Source organism: Halichoeres trimaculatus, unplaced genomic scaffold (assembly GCF_033239565.1).
Source record: "Halichoeres trimaculatus isolate MK-OKI-2021-1 unplaced genomic scaffold, fHalTri1.1 fHalTri1_scaffold_8, whole genome shotgun sequence".
Lineage (NCBI taxonomy): Eukaryota > Metazoa > Chordata > Actinopteri > Labriformes > Labridae > Halichoeres > Halichoeres trimaculatus.
The window spans coordinates 32,541,895-32,568,287 of record NW_027437186.1 but is presented as its reverse complement, the minus strand read 5'-3'; the positions used below and the strand labels follow the sequence as shown (position 1 = coordinate 32,568,287).

The window sequence follows — 26,393 nt, the reverse complement described above, 5'->3', positions numbered from 1 at the left end:
AGGGTTAAAAGGCTTTTAAAGGTTTATAAGATACGACCCGCAGGTTTTTGAGAGGACCATCCTGAGGTCCAGTCAGAGGTATGACCCAAATCCACTTGTGTCAAAGCGCTGACACACAGTAATCCACAAGCTGACTGCTTCCTGGGAGCACTAAGCTCTTATCGCTTGTGTAACCTCTGACTTTGTGCAGTGTGTGTTTGTTACCTGTCTGGCCTGGTAGTACTCTCGCAGCAGCTGATCCCTTTGAATGATGGCCTCCGTCCTCTCCTTGCGGGCCACGTCCCTCTCCTCCCGGACCATCTCGATGTCCTTGCAGGCCTGGCTCAGCTCCTTCTGGGCCTCGGCCTTGTCCTTCACCTCGTGGCAGTACTTCTCCAGCAGCTCGTTGCGCTCGCAGATGGCCCGGTCGCGGTCCACCAGCGACGAGTTCAACTCCTGGCACAGAACAAAGGCGGTTGAAATGGAATGAGGGCATCTCAGATCTGTGAGTCATTAATGCAATGTGAAGAAATGATCTGAGGGCTAACGCAGAGTCATCCAACACTAGTTAGGAATCTCTTTTGTCTGTCAAGCACAGTGTTCGGTAATATTCTTCAAAAAGGAGGCGGTGGAGCGGAACTATTTTTATGCAGTGTCCTTGGTGAATATGGCCTTTGATCCACTGACTAAAGAGTAGACGCCTGGCCCAAGTTACGAAGAGACGCAGTGAAAACCTGACAGGTCGATCTAAAATTCTCACTGAGGAAATAGTTAACTCGGTAACTGTCAGTGAGATGGCATGTCTCTTGGGGAAGCTGTGAGGGATGAGTGATGACAAGAAAAGTTTCATTCAAAATGTAAAAAAAGAAAACCTTGAAATCCAACTTTTAAAATAAATTACAACTTTAGAAAGTAAAAAGTTCATCCACTTTGTGGCTGCAGGTTACATGAGACTATCAGCACCATCCAAGTCTGTGCAGTAAATATGTTGGAACAGTCTGCAGCCAGTGAGCTTCGCTTAGCATGAATTAGCATTTTTATTCCACGTCATGGACTCAGGCACTGCCTGAAAAGCCTGTGAGGGTTCAGTGTAGAGGCTGCAGGGTGGAGAGAAAAGATTCACTGTGTTTATTACAGCTGCAGGTAGATGGATTTTGTTACTTTGGAATAGAGCCATGCTAGCAAATTAGCTCAGTCTTTAGCTTGTTGGGTTATAAATTTACCACAGAGACACGAAAAAGCAAACTGATGTAGAAATTTAGAAAAGGATCACCAGATTATCTATTCCAGCTTGTCTCTCAGAGCATGCACAGGATCTGAAACCGTCTTTAATTTCCTTCACATTGTGTCCAAAAGTGAAAAAACTGTTCATGAGAAATTACAGGCTGTTTGTAGATTTTCAATTCAACTTTAATGTTATACTCCCTTTCAGCAGACTGTCTGCTACAATTTGGTGTTAGCTGCAGGTTTGTACGATAATTAGTTACCTGACAGTGTTGAAAATGATGACGACCCAGTACATATTTCATAATCCGGATCTTAGTATCCGGATATTGCATCTGGATCGTACTTTTACATCTGTCAGAAATTATGGTGACCTTGTCTTGTATTGTTTTGCAAAGCAATTCGACCATTTATCATGGAGTTATATACACATATGGTGAAAACAGCCCTATTTCACAATGATAAAGAATCCTTTAAAAAAATCCTAGATCCAGACGGTGATTCGGATCAGCTCCAAAATTTAACCACTTCTTCCTCATCCCATAATGAACATTTCCTGAAAATTTAATAAAGATCTGTTTGTTACTTTTTGAGTTATGTTGTTCACAGACAATCAGACTCTCCAAAAAACATAACCTCCTCGGTGGAGGTAATCAAACGGTAGCATGTGCAAGTACCTAAACGCATCCTTGTGACTGTGGGAGAGTGGAAGAGTAGGCGATTTTCCATGCTGGACATGAACACAGCATTGCAATTTCATATACTGAAGAATAAGTAGATAAATTGAAAAACTTTGAGATTTTAGTATTAAAAAAATTAATATTCATTCCTACAACACACACGAAAGTATCAAATATTGGTACCCTGTATCATCTGAAATGTGAAAAGTATCCATCCCTAATCCCGAGCGAGCTACCTGTCTGAGAGCCTCCAGCTCCTCACTGGCCACCACTCTCTCTGAGGATGTGTTCTTCAGTCGGGCCTCGGCTGCCTCCAGCTCTGTCTGCAGCTTGTCCAGCTCCTTGATCACCTGGTCCCTCTCGCTCATGATGAGACGGTACTCGTTGAACACAGAGTCCCTCTCCTCCTTGAACTTATCGCAGTCCTTGGACGCCTTCAGCTGCAGGTTCTTGTAGCGGGTCACTTCGGACTGGAGGCGCTCCATCTCTCTCTGCAGCTCCTTGTTCTGAGCCAAGGACTTGTTCAGCTCCTGCTGCACAGAATCAAACCTAGGGTAGAGAAATATGAGACGCCAGTGTGAACTCTCATGTGCTGAGTTTCATCACATATGTCCTCTGGATGTGTGCACACGCCTTTACCTCCTCATCGAGGTGGAGCACTGCTGCTGGTAGTGCATCGCCGAGTCTCGTTGTTTGAGCAGTGCGTCCATCTGCTTCTGCAGCCTCCGATTCTCCTCCTCAGCCTGCTCCAGACGGCTCAGATCTGTGTTGTGGTTCGCCACCTTCTCGCTGTAGCGCTTGCTCAGGGCGTCGTACTCCTTCTTCACACCCTCCAGCTTGTCCATGGCTGTGTCGTACAGTTTGTTTAACACCTCTGAGGAGCCTTTCTCTCTCATTACCTGGAGAGAAGCAGAGGAAAAGTCAAATGATAAACAAGTGATGCTGTTCAGATTGTTGTTGATGATTAAAATGAGCTAAGCTTGTTTTTGCTGTGCCCCACCTAAAGCAGCAGATGGCATCAAAGTGATGGCAGGATTCTATTTTTACAGTGAGAGCAAATCCTCTGCCAGATAAGACAATGACGTTTCTCCTTTTATGCTTTTAAGCACAGAAACTAAATGGCTTGGCTGCAAAATTATCTGTTCTATGTGTGGAGTGTCCTTCAGACTGCATTATTCATCCCCTCTGGGACTGGATGTCTCATTACTGCGGGTCTAGCTGATGTAGTCCTCCTGCTGCTGTGACCCCAGGGCTGCATTGACCTCGTCTACGCAGCAACACACTGCGTATTCACTGATCTTGTAGTAGCACGGTTTGGGTCAGTGTGCCCTTTGCCCAAGCAGAAGCCCTTTCTTTCTGCGCCTGCCCTTTTCAGAAATGCTCTGTGTGCACTTCCCTCTGCTTGGCTGCCCTGTGCTCTTAAGCACTGCAGTGTTCCCATGGGTGCTGTGTGAGACAGTAGTGCACAGTTGTCCAATACGGGTCAAAGCACCTTTGTACTGTGCTGAACACAGTATTCAGTGCATAAAAGACAACCAGTGATAACGTTTGGGTTTCCAAACTGCATGACCTCAAAATGAAGAGTTGATGCTGTTGGATTATTTTATTTACTCTGACATCTGTAAATATCTGGAGGCAACTCATGCCCTTACAGCATCTGGTCAGCTGCAGCACACACCCACATGTGTGATGAGCGTACGTGTGTGTGTGTGTGTGAACACGTGTGGACTGTTTACCTGCTGTTGCTGCAGCCGAAGGTCTGCCAGCTCCTTCTGGTCTTGTCCGTGCAGTCGCTTGAGCTCCTCGCAGTTCTGTTTCACGTGGTTGTGCTCCCGGACGAGCTGGGCGTTCTCCCTCCTGAGCGTCTCCATCTCCTCCTTCAGCTGCGTCTGTTCTCCCAGGACGCGGCTGTGCAGCATGCTGGGGAGAGGAAACGAATGTGTGTACATAAGGGGAGACGGATTAAACATGCAAACACAGAACAGACGGTGAGCTGAGGGCTTCAGGTAAACAGTGCCGGGAAACCTAGCAGGATATGCAAATGTTGAAATTTGAGGAATAGGAAAACATAATTTCATCGATAAACATTATTTGAGAGGCTTAACTCCTGAGTGGAGCAAATCTTCATCTCTAGGAGTTTAATTCCTCTTTATTTCATCTGTCCTCAGTGATAACACATCTCAGAGCTGCTGCGAGAAACTTTAGTTTGTCACGCCAAGATTTAACATCTTTCTGCTGTGTCTCATGTTGATGAGATGTTTGTTATTATCTCTCATCAGTCACTTGAACATGAGGAGGTTTATAAATTCGGGCTGTGAAAGAAAGACAGGATATATAATGCCTGTATTTATTCAGTGAGGGAATCTGCATTTCATTTTCAGAGCGGGATGATCCCACGCTGAGGAGGAGAGTAGGAGACGATGTAAGTAGGCTACCAGATGTGATCAGTGAGTAGTTTGTGATAAAGTGTTTCATGTTGGTGAGAGGAGACAGCAGACCTAAAAGACCCTGTTGTAAAGCAGGATCAGTGCTTTCAACAAGCTGTTATCAGATTTTATTATTGCAGAGCAGTTTCAATGCATGACGTAGATCTACGCATCAGTGACGTCAAACTTCTTTTTTCCCACTGAAATCTTATCATCTCATCTGCTTACAGTCATTTTCATTCAAAGATAAACTGATCTGTAACACCAGGGACACCACGCACCATAAAATCAAACAAAACTTTCAAATCATGTCATCACCTCAGTCTGTCGCCATCCTTTCTGCTTTGTGTTACAGAGAGCAGACTTTGCCCTGTGATGGCAAACTAGTTTTTTTAATAACTCCGAGTTTTTTTCTAATTTTTGTAAAGGTATAGGATCTTTTTGTTAATTTGTAGCTGAAGTAGGGAAAGCAAGGCCCCCTGGCCAGGTTGGAACCTGATATGTAACAGTGACCCAATGTCAGAGGTGGCTTTTCCAGCCTACATCATAAATTTGTTTATTTATTTTAATGTAAATTCTACCCCTCCATTCCTTTTCAAGAAAATGATCTGTGACCATCGATTTTACCAGTGTTCTCTCAACACTCGTCGTTTATAAGAAAGGTAAACTCGGTGGGGATCGACAAAGCCTCTGGGTCAGTCCAGAACAACTGAGAAGATGCTCCGGTGGAGGGTTAAACTTCAAGATGGCTGACTGGCTCATTTCACCGTCAATCAAAAAGGGATTTGGCCTCAGACAGATCATCCAATCATCATGCAGAAGCCCAGCGTCCAGGGCGGGACAAAGCCCAGCGTTTATCCAATGACTGTCCAGTTTCCACAGTGGAACAACCCACTTTACGCTTCCCCGCTGAAGTCAGAAGACGCTCAGGGTCCAACTGTGTTAAAGCCCTGAGACGCTGCGGGGATGAATGAGAAGGAGGTGGAGCCGGTTACCTGTGATAGGTAGCTGATTCTGAACAAAAAAAGGAATTCTAGCGCATATTTTGTCAATGAAATGTACACACAGCAGAACATATCACCACTTTTTGGGGACATTTTAGGGGAAGCTGAGCTTCCCTTGCAGTCTTAGAGCAATCACCACTGCCCAATATGTATTAAAAAAAGGAATAAAGCCTGACATGTAATTACTGGTTGATAATAGGGCTGGAATGATATGTTATTCTCGCAGTTCTTCGATATTTCAATTTTTCAGATTTTTTAGTTTGCTTTTTAACAGCAGACTGTAAAAAAGTTGATTAGAGTTGTTATTACATTTTCGTTTTTATAATTTTTTTTTTTATTACATTTGGAGTCATTGTTTCATTTTGGGCTCAAACAGGCCATGCAAAGGAAAAACATTTGTCCTTAAAGCTACTGCATTAAGACCCAAACTATCCAGATTAGATGCCCAGTGTACACTAACACCTCGAATACACCAGATACGTCTGCAGTCCGACTCAGCTCTGTTGCGTCTTGACTGTGTTTGTCAATTCACACCGGCTGCGCATTCAGTCCGCCAAACTGACTGACAGACAGCTGGAGTCGCAAGACCGAGGAGTTCCCACGCTTCCCACTCCATTGACAAGTCTCTGTTCATTCATGTTGGGCTGTAAAACCTCAAACATGTTGACTCCTGGTCTGGCTCCGCTCATTATATCTGTTTGTTGTTGTATTCAAGCTAAAAACAAAGTGATTGTGATGCAGTTTGTTTCATTTTGAAATTTTGGTCACAACTTCCTGTCCTGCTTGATGTTCCCTACACTGAATTTATGTGTTGCAGCTTCACGTCCAGCAAAAATAGGATGGCTGCGTATCACCTGTGACATGCCGGACCAGCCATGCAGACGGACTACAGCAGAACGGATCCAGTGTGAGTTGACAGACTGACTTGAACGGAAACCTATTTGATTTATTTGCCATGACATGACGAAGACAGATCTCATCCAGTGTTCTTGGAAAAGCCAAAAACATCACCCTAAAATGTTTTTGTCTAACACCTACCCTGCACCAGCAATTGTAGACGTTAAAAGTTTTGAGATAGAGACAGTCAGACTGAATGCTGAATGCCTTTGTAAGTCATTTTGAGCTAAGGACGTTCATTTTATGCTGTTTCAAAAAAGTGAAAAACTCCTAACAGGAGCTTTGAGAAGCAACGAATGCTAACTAACTAGATATACAATTTTATTACTATTCTTGTAGAGAGGCATCCATGTAACCTGGAATCTGTCATAAACCTGAATTTATGCACAATTTAATCCCCCTAAAGCCAACTTTTACTGCTTCTTTCTGTTGTAAAATATCATAACCAGTAATACTTTCACACAGCTAATACAGCGTATGATCAGCTTTTACAGCAGAGTTTGAGCCTCAGCTTAAATGAGCTGTTAGGTTGAATGCTTCAATTACATAAATGACTCCTTTTCCAGCTTTTAAAGGCCGTGCATTTCTGTTTTTCCGTACTGCCAATTCGCTTTCGATGTAAAAGCCAGCTGTAGCTCCAAGGGATGTTCTTTCAATTAGGTTAATTGCAACACCATGCCAGTACTCGCTATGGTTCCAGTAAAACAATGCAATAAAAGTTAATTGTTTCTGGGCTGAAAAGCAGCAGGTGGCTTGTGACATAGTGCTCATCATCAATATCCAACCTTTGCACTTCATTAACGAGCTCGGACCCACACACTCTGCAGCATTTAGGTCAGAATGTCTGACAAAGGACTCAACTTAAATCTCAAAGATTTCAAAGAGTCCAGTCCAAACAGTAACAGAGAATATGAATCAGACACTTTGAGCACTCACTGGTAGAAGTCGGCCTCTTTCACAGCCTCCTCGCACCTCTTGAGTGTTTTGGTGTGCTGGTTCTGGAGCGACTGCAGGTCTGCCATGGCCCTCATGCACTGGCTTTTCAGACGCTCATAGTCATGGCTGGCTTTAGAATTTGGCCTTGAGATGAAAAACAAAACAAAAACAGATGTAAACACAAAACAAGTGTGCACTGTTGTCAGCAAAGCAGCTTGTTACACAATAAACATCTGGTAAGAGGAGCACATTAAGCATGATTAAGCAGCCAGTGTCAGCGCCTCATTTCTGCAACATAGAGTCAACATTAACAACAGAGAATTAGTGGATGTAAACATATCAACCGAAGCTTGACCCCATAATGACTCTGATGATCTTAGAGAGCAAACATTGTTAAATCCTAACTTTTCTGCTCTGAATCAATGAGTCTCAAATCAGCTCACAGTTGGTTTCAGCTCAAAAATACCCCGCAGTCAGTATTGGAGACATTTTCATAGCCAGTCTAATCAAAGCATAACCAGACGGAAAAAAAATAACAGTAATAACAACTTGGCAGTCAAGCTAGTTTTTCTGCACCTGCAGTCGTCGAAGGTGGTCCCAGGCGATGCCAACGCCAGACGCTTGCGGAGCTCATCCCTCTCCCTGGTCACCTGGCGGAGCTGGAACAGGATGGTGTCCAGGTTGTCGCCGGATGGCCGGTTGTCGTTGATAGCTGGGGGTGGGGAGGACGCTTCACCGTTAACAGGAGAACCTGCGTCAGAGAGGATGAGGGATGGTGTTCAGTAATCATTTACAAAAAGTAATCATTAACAAACATTCTTATCCCATTAAAAGAATCTTTCAAGTTTTACTGATATTTGACATAAAATGTGGGCTCCACCTTAGCAACCAACTTTGGCATCCCAAAGTGGAAGACTTTAATCCTGCAGTAAACTGCATGATATGGGACCTTGATGTAATCTGCTCTGTGTGCTGCACGTAAGCAAAAATATATCTTGCATTTACAAGAATACACCAGCAGTAATCTTTCACATGAAAATGTAAGACAAGAGGAAGTGACAGGATTTTGATTTGGTGATGTAATGTGACTGCTGCTTTATGCGTGGATACTAAATGACTAGAGACTTATGTTTGGAGCGCAACATTTGGGAGTATTTGCAGATGAAGAGAAACCCACACAGAAGAATTCAGTAATCGATTATTTGTAAATTTGAGGGTCTTCTTTTTCTTAGTCTCATGCTCCTGTTATAAGATCTTGTTGTTTCAACCATAGACTAAAAAAAATGGACGTCATCTTGCTTGGCTCGAAGTGAGGTTGCCGCAGAAACTGCTCCCCCTTGCTGGTGACTGGCTGCAGTATAGGTAAAAAAATCTGGCTCTCCAGTCATTCCAGATGGGCTGTGGTCAAACTTTAAAAAATAAATACACCTGAAAATGTTTCTCACATCCAATTATTGTAGTAATTTAAAGATTATCATTTGGCTCTTTTTTTCTGAAAAGTTTTGTTTTCATTAGTTATAAGAGATTTAAAAAGAGGCTTTACGTCATGTTTAACAATGATTGACAGCTGCCGTTCTTGTGTATTTTTTCAGTAATAGTAAAATATGTCAGGAGGGAGAGTCAAGAAGAGATAGGACTCTCAAAAAGGAAAAAATTATTATTATTTTTGTCACCCAGCTCCACTCAGATTCTCCCAGAATCCCTCACAGTCTCTACTGCGCAGACTCTGACTGCAATTGCTGCCAATGGCTGCGCCTGTGACGGGAGGTATTTTGGCTTCAGAACCGTACAATGGTAAATGGTGGAGCCACGCTGTCCACTCTATATACAGTCTATGGTTTCAACTGTTTCTGAGTTAAGTTCTACTTGATTGATCATAAGAGAAGAGAATGATGAAGTAGCAAGGTCAATCTGTTTCGGTGTGAGTTAAAAAAAGGTTAAAAAAAAAAAAAGACGTTTTGCCAAAATAGAAAAAAAGGCAAATAATGAAAGTCATTTTTTAGGATGTTCTCTTCCTTGCAAAAGAACAAACATGGCTGGAAATCTGAGGATTATGTCCATCTTTGGCTCAACATTCGGCCCTTTTGGAGGTTTATGTAACACAGCTGAGTCATTTGGACCTTTGTCAAAACTCAGGAAAAGCAAACATGGCTTCCTTTAAGAAAAAAGAGGACCAGAGGAGAGTGTGTATTTATTATTCTTATTTAAACGATTGCAGTGATATCAGCGTAAACCTCCCACGGATTGTTTTGCAGTCAGTGTTTGTTCGGTTGTACTGTAATGGTTTGTTTTGAAGCAGTAAAGACCCTGTTTGACCTGGCTTGACACAAATACATCAGAACAGGCATCTGGGGTCATTATACGTACCAACACTGCTGAGGGAGCTGCTGCTTTCTGAGTCAGAAGGCATCGTGGAGAGGACGCTGTATGTGGAACCTGCCGGAAGACAAAAACAGAAAGATGAGCTACATCCAGATTTAAGCACTGCTTGACTGATGAACCAATAACACATGTTACAATTTACCGCCTGATCAATGACGGGAGAAGTGAATATCACACAGTTGGTTTCATATTCCCTGCACACATGTAAAATAAATTTGGTGCAGGGTTTCTACTTGGAATAATAACTTCAAGACTCCCTCTGAGTAGCTCTATATTATAACTCCAGACTGCAGTCGTCATTAAACCTCCTTCCCCTCACTGTGCACCCTGCCTGGCTTTGATGTATAGTCTCTGTATGTTTCTGCTACACAGGCAGAATGTCACGGCTGAAATGGGATTTTCTCTTTTTATTTCAAGCACATGGGGAGAGGAGAGGGAGCGAAAGAGAGGTGGGGAGAGACAGAGAGAAAACGATTCTCCTTTTGAATAGCTGTACACACAGTTAAGCTGGGGGATATTTCACACAGGCGACACAATCCATAGGAGAGGGAGACTATGCAGATCCTCATTATACTGCAGAGTCCCTGCTCCAAAGGGCAACATAAACATGGCCGACAAGAGGGATAGAATTTCTTTAAGGACACATCTAAAGACTTGTGCTCACTGCTGAGGCTTGAGCTGCTGCAAGACGAAAATGACTGAAACACAGGTGCACTAAAGAAAAGACTTTGACTGATTCACACTAAGAAGAAAACTAGAGAAAATACCAATGTACTGATTATCTCGATGCCATTCACAGCACTTTGTTTGTGTTTGTAGACACCTCCATGTCTTGTTGTAAACATAAGTTCCTACCATTCATTGTTTCAGGAAGGACAGGTATGGGTGTGACGGTGTAGACCAACTCGTGTGGTGAGGAGCTACGCTGCTGCAAAGGATAATTTAAACCACTTGTTTTACCACACTGCAAAAAGCTGAAATCTTATCAAGTGTTTTTCTCTTATTTTCAGTAGAAAATGTCCTTTCAGACTTATTATGAGCCACATTCAACTCATCAGTGAAGAATAAATGTCTCATTTCAAGTTATTTAAAGACAAAAATGAGGTCTAAATTAGTTGGAATTATTATTCTGTCAAAAGTACCAGGTACCGATTCACGTAAAACCAAAAGGTACCATGTTTCGGTACCTGCATCTCTGTGACTGTTAGGAAGTAGAGGAGTAGGCGATTTTCCATGCTGGAAAAGCATTGCAAGATATTGAAGAATACATATGCTTAATTGAAAAAAATAATATTTAATTATTGAACAAATTGATATTTTTTACCACATAAACACAAAAAAGTACCAAAAACTGGTACCGTTCAGTACCGGTACGGATTGCCAGGTACCGGGTACTGGTACCATATTGTTTCAAATGTGAAAGGTACTTTTCCCTAGTCTGAATTGTTTGCAACAAGTAGAGGTGTCCCAGTCCGATATTGATATCAGATATCGATTCGATATCAGCAAAAAAACAAGTATCGGTATCGTATCGGAATGCATCTAAAATCTCCAGTATAAGCAGTTTCTGTTACCCATTGGTTAATGAGCATAGTTTTTCCTCATACCTACTGTTGCTGACTACTGTTCTTTGTTTGAATAATGTCACTTAATCAAGCCTTTTCGAACATGACATACTACAAATTTAAGTAATAAAAGTATGCATGTTTAATGCTGATATCGTATCGAATTAATATCGGTATCGGCCAATACTTGCAGATGCTGCAGTATCTGTATTGTATCTGAAGTGAAAATGTAATATCGGGACATCCCTAGCAACAAGTGAAAAAAATCTGCTAGAAAGGAACTAGAAAAATATGCTCAAAAATTTGCTTCAAACTACACATATCATTTTTCTCTTGTTTCATTGGCAGATTCTTTCTACTTGTTACGGCAATTCAGACCTCATTTTTGTCTTTGAATAACTTGAAAGAAGACATTTTTCTGGACTGATAAGTTAAATGTGGCTCATATTAAGTCTTAAAAGACACTTTCTACTGAAAATAAGACAAAAATACTTGATAAGATTTCAGTGATTTCCAGTGCACCATGTCCCTTCCTTTTTCAAACAGGATCAAATGGGGATAATATACAAGTCCTCTAATGTTGGCTGTTGCAGTCCTACGCACGCTGTAGTGAGACACATTTCTCCCTCTCGACTGCATGCCTCTGTTGAAGATGTTTCAATAAATTGCTCGAGCAAGCTTTGAACAAGCTTTACAGCGTTAAAGGTCTCTCACTCTGCAAAACTGAACAAGTGCCAAACAGCTGACGAGCCTGTGCTGCTGGCTGCTCTGTTGTTGTTTTGTGTGTCTCTACAAGGAGAAGACGAGGAAGGAGGGTGTGAACTTTGAAAGCAACAAAGGAAGTCGGAGAAAATTTAGATTTTAGTATGTTTTTTTAACGTCCAAAACCACAATCTAAGTCAATTTAACTGCCCAACTTTAGACAGAGTCAAACTAAGGGATTACAATTGATGAGTTATCTAACTACTTGACAATTCTAGCACTAAAAAATTGACCATTTTAAAACTTAACTGAGTAAATTTAGAGACAAAGCTCGCAGTCATTTTAACATTTATAAATCAGCTGATCATTTCCTTGATTTAAGCACAAACTGCTGCACCTACAGTTTCAAAGGTCAAAACCACTGAATCTAAGTTTTAATGGATAAAGACTCAAACTCTTTCCAGTGGGGTATGAAACCAAACCAGTTTGCCCTCACAGTTATTCTTTCATCCCATGGGCAAAGGCTACAGTCCTTCAAACAGGCAATTAGGGATAGGTATCGATAACCAGTTCCTGTTAAAATTTAGTTATAAATGGTTCAATCCATCGACATTATTAGCCTTTGTGCAGAACGATTCGCTCATCAATTCTTTACATTACGCTGGAGTTACCAAACCTTGCCATGTGACATGCCACATCAATCACACTCAGACAGCAGAAGAATTTTTAAGTTAATGAAAGAGAGATCAAAAGGACCGAAAGTTTGGTTTCATTTCACCAAAATAAGGACACAGCGCAAAGTGCAATTTGTGCAACTCTATAATATGCAAGGGTGGCAACACCACCAACATGCTGAAACATTTGTCGACACGCAGCTCTAAACACAAAGAGTGTTGTGTCATATTTATTTATAAATAAACTCAATAAAAGGTCATCGCAGAAAATCTGTAAAGCCAACTTTTGGTACTAAGAAAATTCACCAGAGGAATTGATAGGGGAATCAATAAAGGATCAATTCAATACAAGTTTGGTTTCAAAACTTCCATCAGAGGCGAGAGCTCGGCCATCATTCTCCAGTCAGCCTTCAGGGTCAGGACTGAGCTGGACTGAACTGGTAAGTAATCCTTCCTATGTGGCATTGGTGTCTGGTGTTATCTCCATTAGCCATTTCTGTGACTAGCACGATGCTACTCTGCCCTTTGGTATTCTCTCTGATGTTGGGTTAGCATGGCTTGTCCATCTTCTTGGCGATAGGGCTTACGTCCCCCATAACAATGGATGGAAGGACAGGTCGACGCCATCTCTTCTTAGCACACACCTCTGCCCCAACACCTCATCTTCGCCTCCTTTTCCTTAGCTTGTAGAGAACACCAGGCCCAGCACCAGTTAGCATTGGCGTGCTACAGGCTGCTAACAGGTGAAATCTTCTGCGCAAACAATGCAACCATGGTAACACGCAGGATCTCTGGACACACACAGGAGCCAAATATGGTAAAAACACCATGGCAGACACAACTAGTTTGGTATCAATGGCCAAAAACAAAAAACTACAGCGAAGAGAAAGCTGCTGCAACAGGCAGCCACCCCGGCAGCGCCTAGTCAAGATGACAAAGACAGCAAGATAAGATTTTTCCTCTTAGGATACTACTTTAGACTGGCAAAATCAGGAAACAGTGATGTGGTAAAAATAATAAAAACTGAAAGAGCCTCACAGGAGCTTTAATAACACAATATTTAAGTTACAAAAAGAAAAAATTCAAAATGTAACAGTGTGACTCAATAAGAACTGGCGCAACACTGTAATAATCTAATATCATGTGATAAACGCGCCCTAAACACGCAGACTCACTCCTCCTGTGTGCAGGGCAGGGGAATGGACTCTGGCTTTGTCAGCAGCAGGCAATAGATTGACGCCAACTGTTCCAGATCTCCATCTCTGTCCTTGCCTCCCCACTGGGTTTAGCAACAACTCTGGCTCCAGCCCTCAATGTGTGACAAGGCCAAGCCTAATTAACTATGAGCTCTGTGCGACGGAGCCACTCCATCTTAGGCCCCGCAAGACAGAGAGGAGGAGAGGAAAGGAGAAAAGAGAGGAGGAGAGGGGGGCAAGAGGGGAAACAAGGGGAAGGCATGGAGGACAGATGAAAGGAGATAGCATTACTTAGTCGTAAAAAGAAGATAAGGAGGGAGTGTATTTGAGAGACAAAGAGGCAAAGAAGGAAGGAAGGGGAGAGTCAGTGGAAAAAAAGAGAGCGTAGCAGGGTGGAAAGGCTTTTAATCTGTTCTGACGTTCCCTGATGCTCGACACTTTTACTCTACGAAACGCTCGGAGCACGCAGCTTTGATTTCATATTGTTCCATCAGACATCATGAGAACCACTCAGGGTCTGCAGAGCATTAGTCCTTCCGAAAAAAGCCGCATTTAAAAGCAACTTTTGAACCCTGCATCTGACTGACGCGGAGCTCTAGTAAAAGACGTGAGCCACTGAGAGGTATAATGCCATCTCAGCTGAGGGATTAAGTCTTTAAAAAAAACTACCGCACACTCAGTTAAGCTCTGTGCCAAAAAAGCTGTAAAATGTGGCTTCTTAAATGTTGTGTTTGTGATTTGCAAACCAAAAACACTCAGATAAATTAAAATCCCAGTAATCTCTAAACACCAAGGACGCTCGCAAATCAACAGACAGCTTTGACTCCCACGAACAGGGCACTTCAGGGACAGTGCTCGGTGTTTGATTTGGCTGCAATGACAAATATGTGCACAAAAATTGTAATGTTGAGATCAGTGTCACGAGAGGATTAGTTCACCTTGTAACACCCACAAATGCAATCGTATAGATCGCATGTCGGATAAGAGCCAGCTATCTCGTGGTCGATGGGTCGGCGGTTTGAGCTGTTTTTTTCCAACAGGCTTTTAATCATTGATAGCAATTAGCAGCAGCCACAGTCAGTGAAGCTGATCATTTGTAAAGAGGTTCAGCACATCAATAAAGCAGGCAACCATTAGGGCAGCATGGATCTGATTGTCTACAGTGAAAGAATCTACAAGTCTCCATTCGATCAGGACACATCAGAGCTAGAAAATCAAACTGAATTCAATAACATTGACTCTCGACAACTAGGAATGTCCCAACACGTCTTTTTTGGAGCCTTTAAACGAGTAGATTTGAAGAAAAACAAAACTGTTCTTTCATTTGATGGTTTGACAGAACTGAGAGTGCTCATAAATGAATAACCTTCAAAATAAAGATCCTGTATGGAGGAGATTTGTCTGACACATTTCTCCTTTGAGTATGCTTTAAAGCATTGGAGAAACACTAATGTTTTTTTAAGGGAAGCTCTGATTTATCAGTACAAGCTGTGCGAGCCCCACGCTGAGATCGTTTTACTAGTGCTGTAAAAGATGACGGGATGTCTGTTCTTCTTTGCTGTTTTAAGAGATCCATTACTGCTGATACATCCATGCAAAGGGTGCATTGCAAGTATTTCCAGGGGCATATACACAGGTGGGGCCAGTGGTGGCATGGCCCTCACTTTAAATATAACTGGCCAAACTTCAAAAATCATGTGCTATGATTGGCTATTTTCAATGACAGAGGCAGCACTTATGCTAAGTCAACTATGATGGCTGTATCACAAGAAGCTTCTCAGCATTTTTGGCATATTTTTCAGGGATGCGGGATACAACAGTATCAATATTGGTATCCGCCGATGTGTAAAAGTGGGCCAATATTTACTCATTAGTTGCCGGCCATTTTTAGAGCATCTTAAACAATCTTTCAAGACCCAAATAATATTGTTTTCTATGACTATGTGAACACTAAAACTACCCAAGAAGAGTGGACCCTCTTTTTTTATGTCTCTCTATCTGTTTTTGATCCAAAAAAACAGACAAAACATACTTTTTTGATCACGTTCATCTCGGGTGCTCCATCTTTGATCGTCTTTTCTCACAATCACGCCGCTCTTTCTCTCTGAACTACCTTAACACATCATCTCAGATTTTTTTTTTTTACCAATACTGATATCGGTAAATATAAATTATCGGCCATAACAGCAATACTAAGATTGGATAATGGTATCGGCCAAAATTTTCATATCCGTGCATCCCTAATATTTTTTTATAAATATGACTTCCTGTGGACAACATCTTCCAAAATAACAAAACTAAGAAGAACTACATTACTTCTCAGTAGTGCTGTTTCTTTAAAGTTACAGGCACTGTGAGGCATCTTTGACGTGTTCATCCAGATGTTTCTTTCTGACCCTCAAAAGCAAATAAGACCATCACAAAGTCCTGATCATTTCTCTGTTGCCACTTCTAGGACTTGCCATTCACACCCACCACCAACCCGTCACAACCCCCATTTCCACTAGCCACTTTGGCAGGTTGAGCTATTTAATTGTAGTTTTCTGAAATGGCATCTGAAATACTAAACCACCTGGAGAGGAGCTTGCGTAGAGGATAGAAAGTACACGTTTACCTTGGTCACCGATAAAAGGGGCTGTAGGAAAAAAATGTAAACCTCCTAATATACAAATACTTACTGTTGTTTTCCTGGTCATGACACATTTTTTGACTGGAGTGTCTTACACTCTGGAGTTATACTTACAGTCCAGAAAACAGGTACTTTATTACGGAAAAATTACCGTTGCAAATAAATATCTAAGCAGACAGTGTCTCCTGCAAGCTTTTTTCAGTTTAGTTTTCATCTTTCAATAAATCTTCTATACCCCTTTACCACTTTTATTATATGCAATGATAAACTACTCCTTTTATTACTTTGTCCTAACAGACTGCATATTTTCATATAGAGTATAACCTTACACACAACCTTATCAGAGCTGAATACCTGATAATGATCTGAAGCGTTAAACATTTATGTAGACTTGATCTGAAGGTCCACAGGGGTCGTTTACATTTAAAAAGGTTGTAAATCCAGTTCAAGTGAGTTTAGCATGCTATAGTTAGCTTCAACCATATTAAATACAATGATCCAACATTAAAACTGTGGCAAGAAAAAATGCAGAGTGGCCAGTAACTCTGGGAACTCTGGTGAGCAAAAATAGTTAATGTCACTGCCCCGGTCACTTCTATAACCTGAAACCACTGTAAGGCAGTGGGTGTCAGATGATTGACAGCTGGCTGTAATAACTGCCTGTTTTCATTGCAAATAATCTCAATAGGTGATAAAATTGACTTCTTAAAAAAACAGGACATTTTTTTCAGTCAAAAAACACTGGTTTCACATGTATAAAACAAGAGGTAAGACATATTAAGTCCACAAGTGGTGTAAAAGTCAATCCACACCAAAAGTTGCCCATAGCTTTAACTTAAACAAAACTGGACCAGAGTCAAGTGGGAAATATATCTATGTTATTCACACATTAGTTTTTTGCTGCATGACAGAAAACACACTGATGACACTGGTCACCCTTCGTCTTTTTAAGTCACGTTTCGTCACGCAAGCTTCTGTCATGTCCAAAGAATCGTTGACCCAAATATAGGAAAGTATTTGGTTTGGTGGTCTTATGTAAGTGTATAGTGTGTGTGTGATCCAATTGTTGTCGTGTTGTGCGTGTGGTCTGCAGCAGTTTTAAAAACTGTTAAAATCTAAAAGTCGTTGTGTACAGCTTGGGCACGTTAAGACTGGGCATTCTCGTCCATACCTGATTTTAAACACTAATTGAAACTTTATGATTCTGGTATTTAAATCAGGACACCACTAAATGTGGGAAATTTCAAGAGCAGCCATTACAGGAAATATGGTAATATGAAAAGAGCTTCTGCAGCTGATTCCCAAACAAGAGGCAGACTCAAAGGTGAGAGCGTTTCCAGAGGAGGACCTGAGGCGGCCGTAACAAAGGCCTGTCGCTGTGATCTAAATAGGTCAGGGGAGGGCTCGCCTTACCTAAGGGGATCCACATCCCCCACTTCCCCTCTGCCTTCCCTCCCAATCAACCAACAGTTGCTCCAGACAACCGGATTACGTTCTCCAGCACATGAAGCGAGATGACACGCGTTGCCATGGTGAAGCTGGATGAGAGGAATAGTAGATTCTGTGGCGTGTTGGAGAAGAAGAGCACGAGAGTTTTTTCTTTTTGAGGCTGGCTGAGGAGAGCTTTATCAAAGAGAGATGCAAAGTCTGGCTTCCACCGTCGGGTGAGACTAAATTATTCAGCAGTTTGAGAAAATTCTCTTATCTGACAATGAGAGCGTCTCCAAAATCAGAAGAAGAGTTTGATTATGATCCACTTGGACCACGGTGCCGTCTTCAAACTCTTTATCACACAACACCACTTGATGAGCCGTGGAGTCTGTTCCTAAGCACACACTCAAACACACATTTCAGAGCCACTTGACAGAAGAGCGGGATTGGTATTCCTTAAATAATACTGTGGGCTTATCTTCATAAGCCGTGATCAGCTCTTCTCGTTGTAAATGAGCAGAAGTGCCAGAAAATAAATAAATAAATCACACACCAAGAAATGAGCCGAGCCGTAATAGTCTTTGGTCTTTCTGCTTTTGTGTCCTCAGCTGCACAGTCATTAAACTGGAGAACCGCAAATAATAGCAACACTAATAATACGGTTGAAAGCTACCCTGTCATTTAAATCCCTCTGCTTAAGTAAAACAGAGGGATGTGTCAGCATTAAAGCCAGAGGAGCGGAGAGCAGCTTTTTTACTGTGGCATCCCTCAGACCTCTGGATCCTGGCTGCTCTGAATCCTCTGCACATACTCTAAGTTTCCCATCCCTCCTACTCGGGATGTGGTCGCTCAGTCAACTTCAAGATTAAACGTTGTCAACCTCACTAGTCATCACTGCAATAAGGTGGTTAAACCAGAATAAGGTGGTTAATGCGGACGAGGTGTTTCAATAGATTGATAAGATCCAGATGGCTGATGGGTAACTTTGCTATCTGACCTTTTGGATAGGGATGGGTACTGAATCAGATATATTTACAGGTACAGACGGAGTTCCATCTGATTTAAGTAAAATCAAATGGTATCATGTTTTGGTATCTAAATGCATCCTTGTGACTATGAGGGCGTGAAAGAGTAGGCAATTTTCCATACTGAGCATGAACACAACATTGCAAGTTTATATACTGAGAAATAAATATGTTAGATTAAAAAACTTCAAGATTTTATTATTAAACAAATTTATATTTATTACCACATAAACACATAAAAAAGTCACAAAAATTGGTACCATCGCATACCGATACCAGTAGCCAGGTACCAGGCATCAGTACCATATCGTTTCAAAAGTGAAAGTGAAAGGGACTCATCCCTACCTTTGGATTATCCTCACTTTGCAAAAACCATGAAATGGATTATGGATGTCCAGATTTTTTGACTCCCTATCTCATCCGATTTTGTCATGATATGATTTGCTGATACCAATCCGCTCCGATACCTTTCTCTGATAAATCCCGTACTCCGTTTGGCAATTCTGTTGTAAATAATGAATCATATTTGTTGTATTAAAGTGAGCCCTGTTGGTACCTCCTCAAGGAACACTCACTTTACAAATATTGCAAGATGCTGGTTTACTATCATTGCTTTCCAAAGAGAAGTAGTCCCACACAGCGGACATGTTTTCAATGTGGTTTAATTTACAGCATCTGTAAAGCGTGACGGACGGTGCTGAAAACATGAGAAAACTGGATCGGTCCTGATCACATAACTAAATCTAATGCTTTCTAACTCTCCAAAATAGCCAAATTGAGGGCCAATACCCACCCTCACTCCTGAAATACACCAGATATGTCTGCAGGGCGACTCTGTTGCGCTGCGTCTTGACCATAGACTGTACAACACATAGACGTAATCTCCCCACCATCACTCGTCTGTTTCTGAAACCGTAAATGAAGCACATCGGTATACCGGCCATATTGGTAGTGGCAAGGGCTTCGCGTACAGCTAAAGGGTGCCTGTCGGTCACATGACCCTGAGCTGTGCCTCTGATTGGGTGAGCTTGGGATCTTAATATGCTCTGAAGAGGTTATTAGAAAAAAAATTACCCCCTTCTAAAATGAAAACAACTTTTTTTGGCTTGGTGTGTATGTGACTTCCAGTACTTCCGGAGCCAGCCTCAAGTGGACACTCAAGAAACAGCAGATTTTTAGCACTTCCGCATTGTCTCATATTCTTAGACCACAGGTTTCCGCTTGGTCTTGACTGCATTTGTCAACATACACCCGCTGTGTGCTCAGTCCATAAAGCTGGATGACTGACAGACAGCTGGAGTCACAGACCGAGGAGTTTCCACACTTCCTACTCCATTGATAAACCTCTCTTCCTTCATGTTGGGCTGTAAAACCTCAAACCAGTTGACTCCTGGTCTGGCTCTGCTCATTATGTCTGTTTATCATCTGAGTCAAGATAGATACAAACTGATTTTGACACAGTGTGTGTTATCATGAAAGTTACTGGGTGTTATTAGGTAGTTTCCGGTCATGACTTCCTGTCCTGCTCAATGTTTCCTACCCTGAATTAATGCGTCATAGCTCAGTGGCCATCAAAAATTGGATGGCTGCGTATTACCTGCTACATGACGGCATGACTAGTCACATAGATGTATTGAAACAGAATGGATCCTGTGTAAGCTGACAGATTGATTTGAATGAAACCTATTTGATCTGTTTGCTCTTACAGAACAGAGACGCACTGCAGACGCATCCGGTGTATTTTAGCCGTCAGTGTATTGGACCTGAACATCTCTAATATAGATGTAAGATTTGACATCCCCTCACCTGATACACCCAACTCTACACACTTCATCACAAAATCTGTAAACCCACACACCAGCACAAATCCTCCCCATGATTCCCTGCTTGTTCTTCCAGTAAGTCATGTAGACGATCTAACTTCTGGAGGAGGCTGTGACACTATGGACAAAGACTCCGGGCGGCGTGCCAGTGAGGCCGCGCTGCTGGGGCGAAGGATTGATCATCCGATTTAAGGAGTCCACACTAAGCATAAACATGGAGACATCTAACATGATGACTCCATGAGGCAGGATTACTCCACTGCACGCACACCGCCTGACTCACTGCTTGGTCAAACCCACCCACCCTGTTCACTCATAGGTCCAAATCTTCCCTGCGGCATGTCTCAAAATAAGACTGTTTGATTGAAATCTCCCTGAGATTCAGCCTTATGGAGATTTTGGATCTGTGCTGGGACATCAGGGGAAAAACAAGGACAGTACCTATAAAGTCCTAAACCTCCTGCACCAAAGTCAGGAAAAAAAAACATTGAGTGCACTCCAGCCCCGCCGATTATCAGCAAGCCATAATGGGTTTTTATTCCCCTGCAAAGAGCCCTTGCTCAGCATAAATGAGACATCATTTCTATTTTGAACAGCTTGCCTCTGCCAAGGGTTGGGTCAAAAACAAAAAGGTGAAAGATGTCTGCAACATGTCCTCCAAATGCTCTGCTACAAACTGCAGCTAGTACAAATATGAGGCCAAACAGCTAAAAAGCCTGTCTGTGTGGAATAAGCCCACTGCTGGAATTTGAGCAATCCATGTGACATTCTTTTCACGTCTAATCACGGAGGAGAATATGTTGATTCAGAGAGCGTTTTCAAACTGCAAGGAGATAATTCAGTGATTAAACAGCACAGTAATTTTCCAAAAAGGTCGCCAAGAAAAAGGAGAGGGAAAGCGCACAGAAGGATTGGTTAGACCCGAACACATCAGGTAGGTTTTCTCATTGTTTTATGAGCAGAAGAAAATGTGTTGCACCCCTGGAGTCCAACATATCCCACTGTGCAAATAACATAATGTTAAAGCATGGTGACACATCCAGTGCCTTTATGCATGTACATTACTACACATGAGTTTAATGGTGTGTGTGCACCAATGAAAGGCCCTCCTGGCATTCATTTAGTGTGTCATGTTTTCAAAGTGAATCATTCTGATGCACCAAAACAGCCCAGCAGACAGAAAATAATCATCAAATATTCCGGTCTGTCTCCGTCTCATTTGGGATTTGGCTCAAAATCAGTCCATTATCATTAAAACTACATCGTCACTAATTGTACCCCAGGGCATTTCAGTGCAAGGAAAAAAGTTCAAGTTCAGTGCAGAAAGAGGGAAGCGTCAGCATCGTCACTGTTTGCAGGTGATCACCAAGTCAAATTCGGACTCGGAGTGAGGTGCCAGATTTTAAAAGACTATTTACAACACTGTTAGGAAGGAGTGAGAGTTTAACAGATGGTGGGATGACAAAGTGAGAGGAAGAGAAAGCTGGGACACCATGATGGAGGGAGAGGAAAGGGAATAGATAAGAACAAAGAATAGAGACGCAAAAAAAACAGAAAAGAAAAACGAGTCGAGGTGGGAGAGAAGCGGGATATTTCCATGACTTCATTGCACTGGTAAACACTTCGACGCTGGCATTTCCTCTACCTCGTGGGGTAATTAGGAAGCGGAGGAACATGTGTAAAATGGTAATGAAGTCCTGTTTCACAGTACAGCCTCCTGGCTGGATGAAGATGAACCTTCCTGCTGATATGAATGCTTAAAAATATACACATTCAACTCTTGAAAGGTGTTCGAAAACAGCTGAATTAAACATTAATTAACATCAATAACTGAGGTGAAGAGCTGGGGTCAATCTCTCATTAGTCAGACCTTGATTAGATGGATTTATTGAGCAACATTACGGACAAGAAACTCTATACTGCTAACGCTGCTAATTACAACTCAACTCAAAGCCAAAAGCGGTGATGATTTAATCATCAACCGAGCTAGTTTTCATTTTCTGAACATGTTGACAGAACACCAGATCCAGTAAAAGTTAGGATGCTGAGCAAAATTAGCATAAAACACATTCTGATGGTTTGCAAATCATTTGTTTCACTGAAAATGGTGCAAAGACATCATATGACGAAACTGAAAGCTGTGTTGTTGTTTAACGGAAAATACGAGCTCATTTTGAATTGGACGCCAGCAACACATTACAATAAAAAGTAGTTGGAGCAGAGGCATGTTTACCATTGAGTTGCATCATCCCTCATTTGGAAACACTCAGTAAACAAACCAGTTTCTGGGAATTTCATAGAAAATTCTCGCCTGATGTAGGACTTCAGCTGTTTAATGGTAAGAAGACTGCTGTATTATGTGCAGGGTGTTTTGACGAAATAGGTTTTCCCTGAAAAAGTCATTGTCTTGATGGCGGAACATATTGCTCAATAGCCTGTTTGGTATAAATGGAGTCTTAACACATGTAGAGGCTTCCTATGCCATGGGCATTTATGCATACCTATCACTAGCTACGTTTACATGTAGTCAATATTTAGGTAAAGGTCAATATCCTGGTTTCTGAAACATTCAGAGTAACCTGTTTACATGCATGAGCAGACAAAGTAATTCCTCTTTACATGGTACACCGATCAAAACAGCGACGGACAGACGACATCTCAATGCACTGGGAACGTCATAAGACAATGTGCGTCATTTCTGCTTCTTCTTACTGTATCCATAGCAACAGCAGTAGCATGGTGTACTTCCAGTACTCAAAGGACCAAGATTCCTTGCAAACAGAAGAGAAATTAATGTTCCTTTGGATGAGGATGTCCCGATAGGCATATACATGACCAAATATTTGGGGTTAGAAAAGGAGTAACCCAGGGGTGATTTTTGGGCTTTTAAAAAACAGAATATGAGCATATCCCAGTTTTTAAAAGGGGTTGTTGGTGTTTGCATGGCTGTGCGCAACCAGGTTATTGCTAATATTCCAAGTTGAAAGGGTTAATGACTGCCTGTAAACCTAGCCAGTGTCTTGATGGCAGAATATATTGCTCAACAGCCTGTTTTTATTGTCGGTATAATGGAGTCTTTACAGATGTGGAGGCTTCCCATGCCCTGGGCACTTATGCATCTCTGTACTATCACAGATGTTGGATTTTGAAAGTGGGTGTTTACACTGAGCAGGTGAATGCACCGCTCGCTAAAGCAGATTACGCAGCATCCATGATTTCTAGGAATGCACCAATCAAACTTTCCTGGTTCTGATACCGATACCAATACCTGGATGCCCTACTGTGGGATAAGACTAGTAAAGTTTTGGGTAAAAGGCAAAAACATATAACTACTGAAGTTAATATTTATTAAAACTATGAAATATTTAAATGTTTACCAGCAAAAAAAATCTTCAGATGTACACAGTTCTTTTCAAATGTAAACTTTTATACCCTGTTGACTAGTAATGCAGCAAAAAACAAAGCAAGTGCATCAGAGGCAACATTTCAAATCAAGAAGCAAAGAGCCCTGGTAACAAAAAAAAAAAAAAAAAAAAAAAGGCACGGAGCTGTTTGCCTGGATCAGTACTAAGGATCTCTTCCCACCGATGCCGATCGAGCCTTGAAGGGCACCGATACACAGATAACCAATACCACCGATCAGTATCAGTGCATTCCTAATGATTTCTAAAAGAATGGCAAATTTGATTTGTCAGACCCCACAACTGTTTTCAAGTTAACCTTAGTCAATCTCAGACTTGGGCCCTCAGAATCTGCCTGTGTTTTTGTTGGATCATGTTTATGTTATGTTTCCTCTCTGCAAGGAACATCCAAACTGCATGGATGCAGCTTTAAACTATGTTGCAGATAACTGGAAGTAAGCCATTGCAGTGATTTCCTTGACAAAGGGCCTTGAAATCTCCACCATGCAGTAGTTTTGTTTATTGCAACTCAGACTTTTGTGATGCTTTTGTGGTGAACACTCTTATTATGATACCAATGAAATTGCAGTTCGCTGTGCAGCCCCAGCATGCAACGGGTGACAGCTTAATGATGGCAGATTTCAACTTAATGATTGGATTCCTTGCATTAGAAAGACTGAGTCCAGTTTGGTGTTTTAGCTTCCTTATCAATAATTAACCAAGTTTCTAAATTCTGCTGATGAATTTGACTTTTGATCTACTTTTCATTCCCATACACTATTGGCTCACTTAAATCACAGCACAGGGATACAGTAACTTGGCCCGCTTCCTCTGGAGCCCACACTGCTGCATGTTCAGAGACACTGCAATGTAATAAAACTCACGCGGGCAACTTGTGCAAAATGCGATCCACTCAAATGACATCAATCACAGCTAAGCAGAAACAGCAGCTAACAGTAGATGAATTGATGGCTTCCTCTGCTGCACAGTGAGCACGTGGGGAAAAAGGGGGATGAATTCTGGCAGAGGTGCAGAGAGTGCTGAGGTGAGTGACAGCGTGCGTCACTGAGTGACAGACACTGATGCTGACAGAAGGAGAGGGAGGAAGAGGAGAAGAAAAGCAGTCCAGGTTGAGCCCATGGGAGATATTTAAGAGCTGTGGTGACAAGAGCGTCAGGGTCATAACTCATCTAGTGTGTCCGCTGTGGTTTATGGACTGGGACAGAAACTGGTTGACAGAAAGGAGAACACCCCCTCCAACACACAAACACACACACACTGGCCTATGTCCTAGTACACAGAGCAAGCTGCTGACTGGGCACTTTGGGTCTGCTCAACTCCTCAACAAAAGGCCTGTTGTCTCCCCCTCTCTTGCTCCCTCTTTCTATCACCCTCCTCTGTCTCTCTGTGTGCCGTGTCCCCCTTTTTAAGTGTGCGCAGAAATGAAGCCACTCAGAAACATAATGAGTCAGAGAAAAGAGGGAAAGAAAGTTACAAATGATGCAGTGACTCAAAGAGTAAAGCATGAGAATGAGGGACCAAGACAACGAGAAAATGAAGTCAAACAGACAGCAGAGGGGGAGGACTGTGGACGTTGCATCCTGTCAGGGAGAATTGTGTTGCCCTCCTCTCAGAGTGAGTTTAAATCACTGTAACAGGCGCTCGAATCGAAAAAAAACACAGGGGGATGTGCAGGTACATCTCTTATTCTGCTACTTTTCTTCAGGTGTATTGTTAATGCGGTGTTGAGAGGAAAAGCACACAACCCGCGGCACAGCATCAACTTCAGCTTGATCACTTAAGAAACTAACTTGATTCTGTTTGCAAATGCAGAAATGTGCTCTCCCATTTTGTAACAAAACTTCTGTCAAAGTCTGAGTGACTGTTCAACTCTGAATCAGAGTTAGAGAATTTGTCAGCCACAGTCCCTCGGCACATGATGCACAAAACAGGCTAAATAATGGATGGTTTGTTTGTAAGCTCTCCGCAGCAAATGTGTTGGGGTTTGTCGGCAAAACAGAAATAATTTACAGAGCCCGGGCTTTAAAACAAGTGAGGATTTCTAAGTGCATCTGTATGCTTTTCCTCTGGGGTGAGGATGTCTCTTTGGAGTGCGGATGATTTAGCAAGTGTGCGTGTACCAAGGCTCAGCTGGCAAAGCAGAGGCACGTCTGAGAACAAAAGCAGGCAAGGCGGCATGAGAGGAGGACGACTTGAGAGCAGGTTGCTATCAGCAAGACTCATCACACACTCATATTCACCCTTCTTCACACACGCTGTTGTTGTTCGCAGCCACACCGGGGCTCTGACTGAAGATTTCCTCCCTCCCTGCCTGCCTGCCTGCTTATGTGCTTTTTCTACCAGCCGCTTTGCCTGGAGGTGCTCTGTGACTGGCTTGTCTTCGGTCTCTTGCAAGTGT

At 42.2% G+C, this 26,393-nt stretch overlaps 1 protein-coding gene across 3 annotated transcripts in view; it reads right to left on the bottom strand.

The window, feature by feature from the left end:
* The window catches only part of dlg5a (discs, large homolog 5a (Drosophila)), a 56,826-nt gene that overhangs the window by 28,083 nt on the left and 2,350 nt on the right, over positions 1–26,393 (bottom strand). For all 3 annotated transcript variants that reach the window (XM_074675434.1, XM_074675436.1, XM_074675435.1), the window contains exons 2-8: positions 9,514–9,582; positions 7,723–7,897; positions 7,147–7,290; positions 3,620–3,803; positions 2,523–2,782; positions 2,120–2,432; positions 205–435 (exon numbers count right to left, since the gene is read on the bottom strand). In XM_074675434.1, coding sequence (XP_074531535.1) covers positions 205–435; positions 2,120–2,432; positions 2,523–2,782; positions 3,620–3,803; positions 7,147–7,290; positions 7,723–7,897; positions 9,514–9,582 — 1,376 coding nt within the window. The remainder of the gene's footprint in view (positions 1–204; positions 436–2,119; positions 2,433–2,522; positions 2,783–3,619; positions 3,804–7,146; positions 7,291–7,722; positions 7,898–9,513; positions 9,583–26,393) is intronic.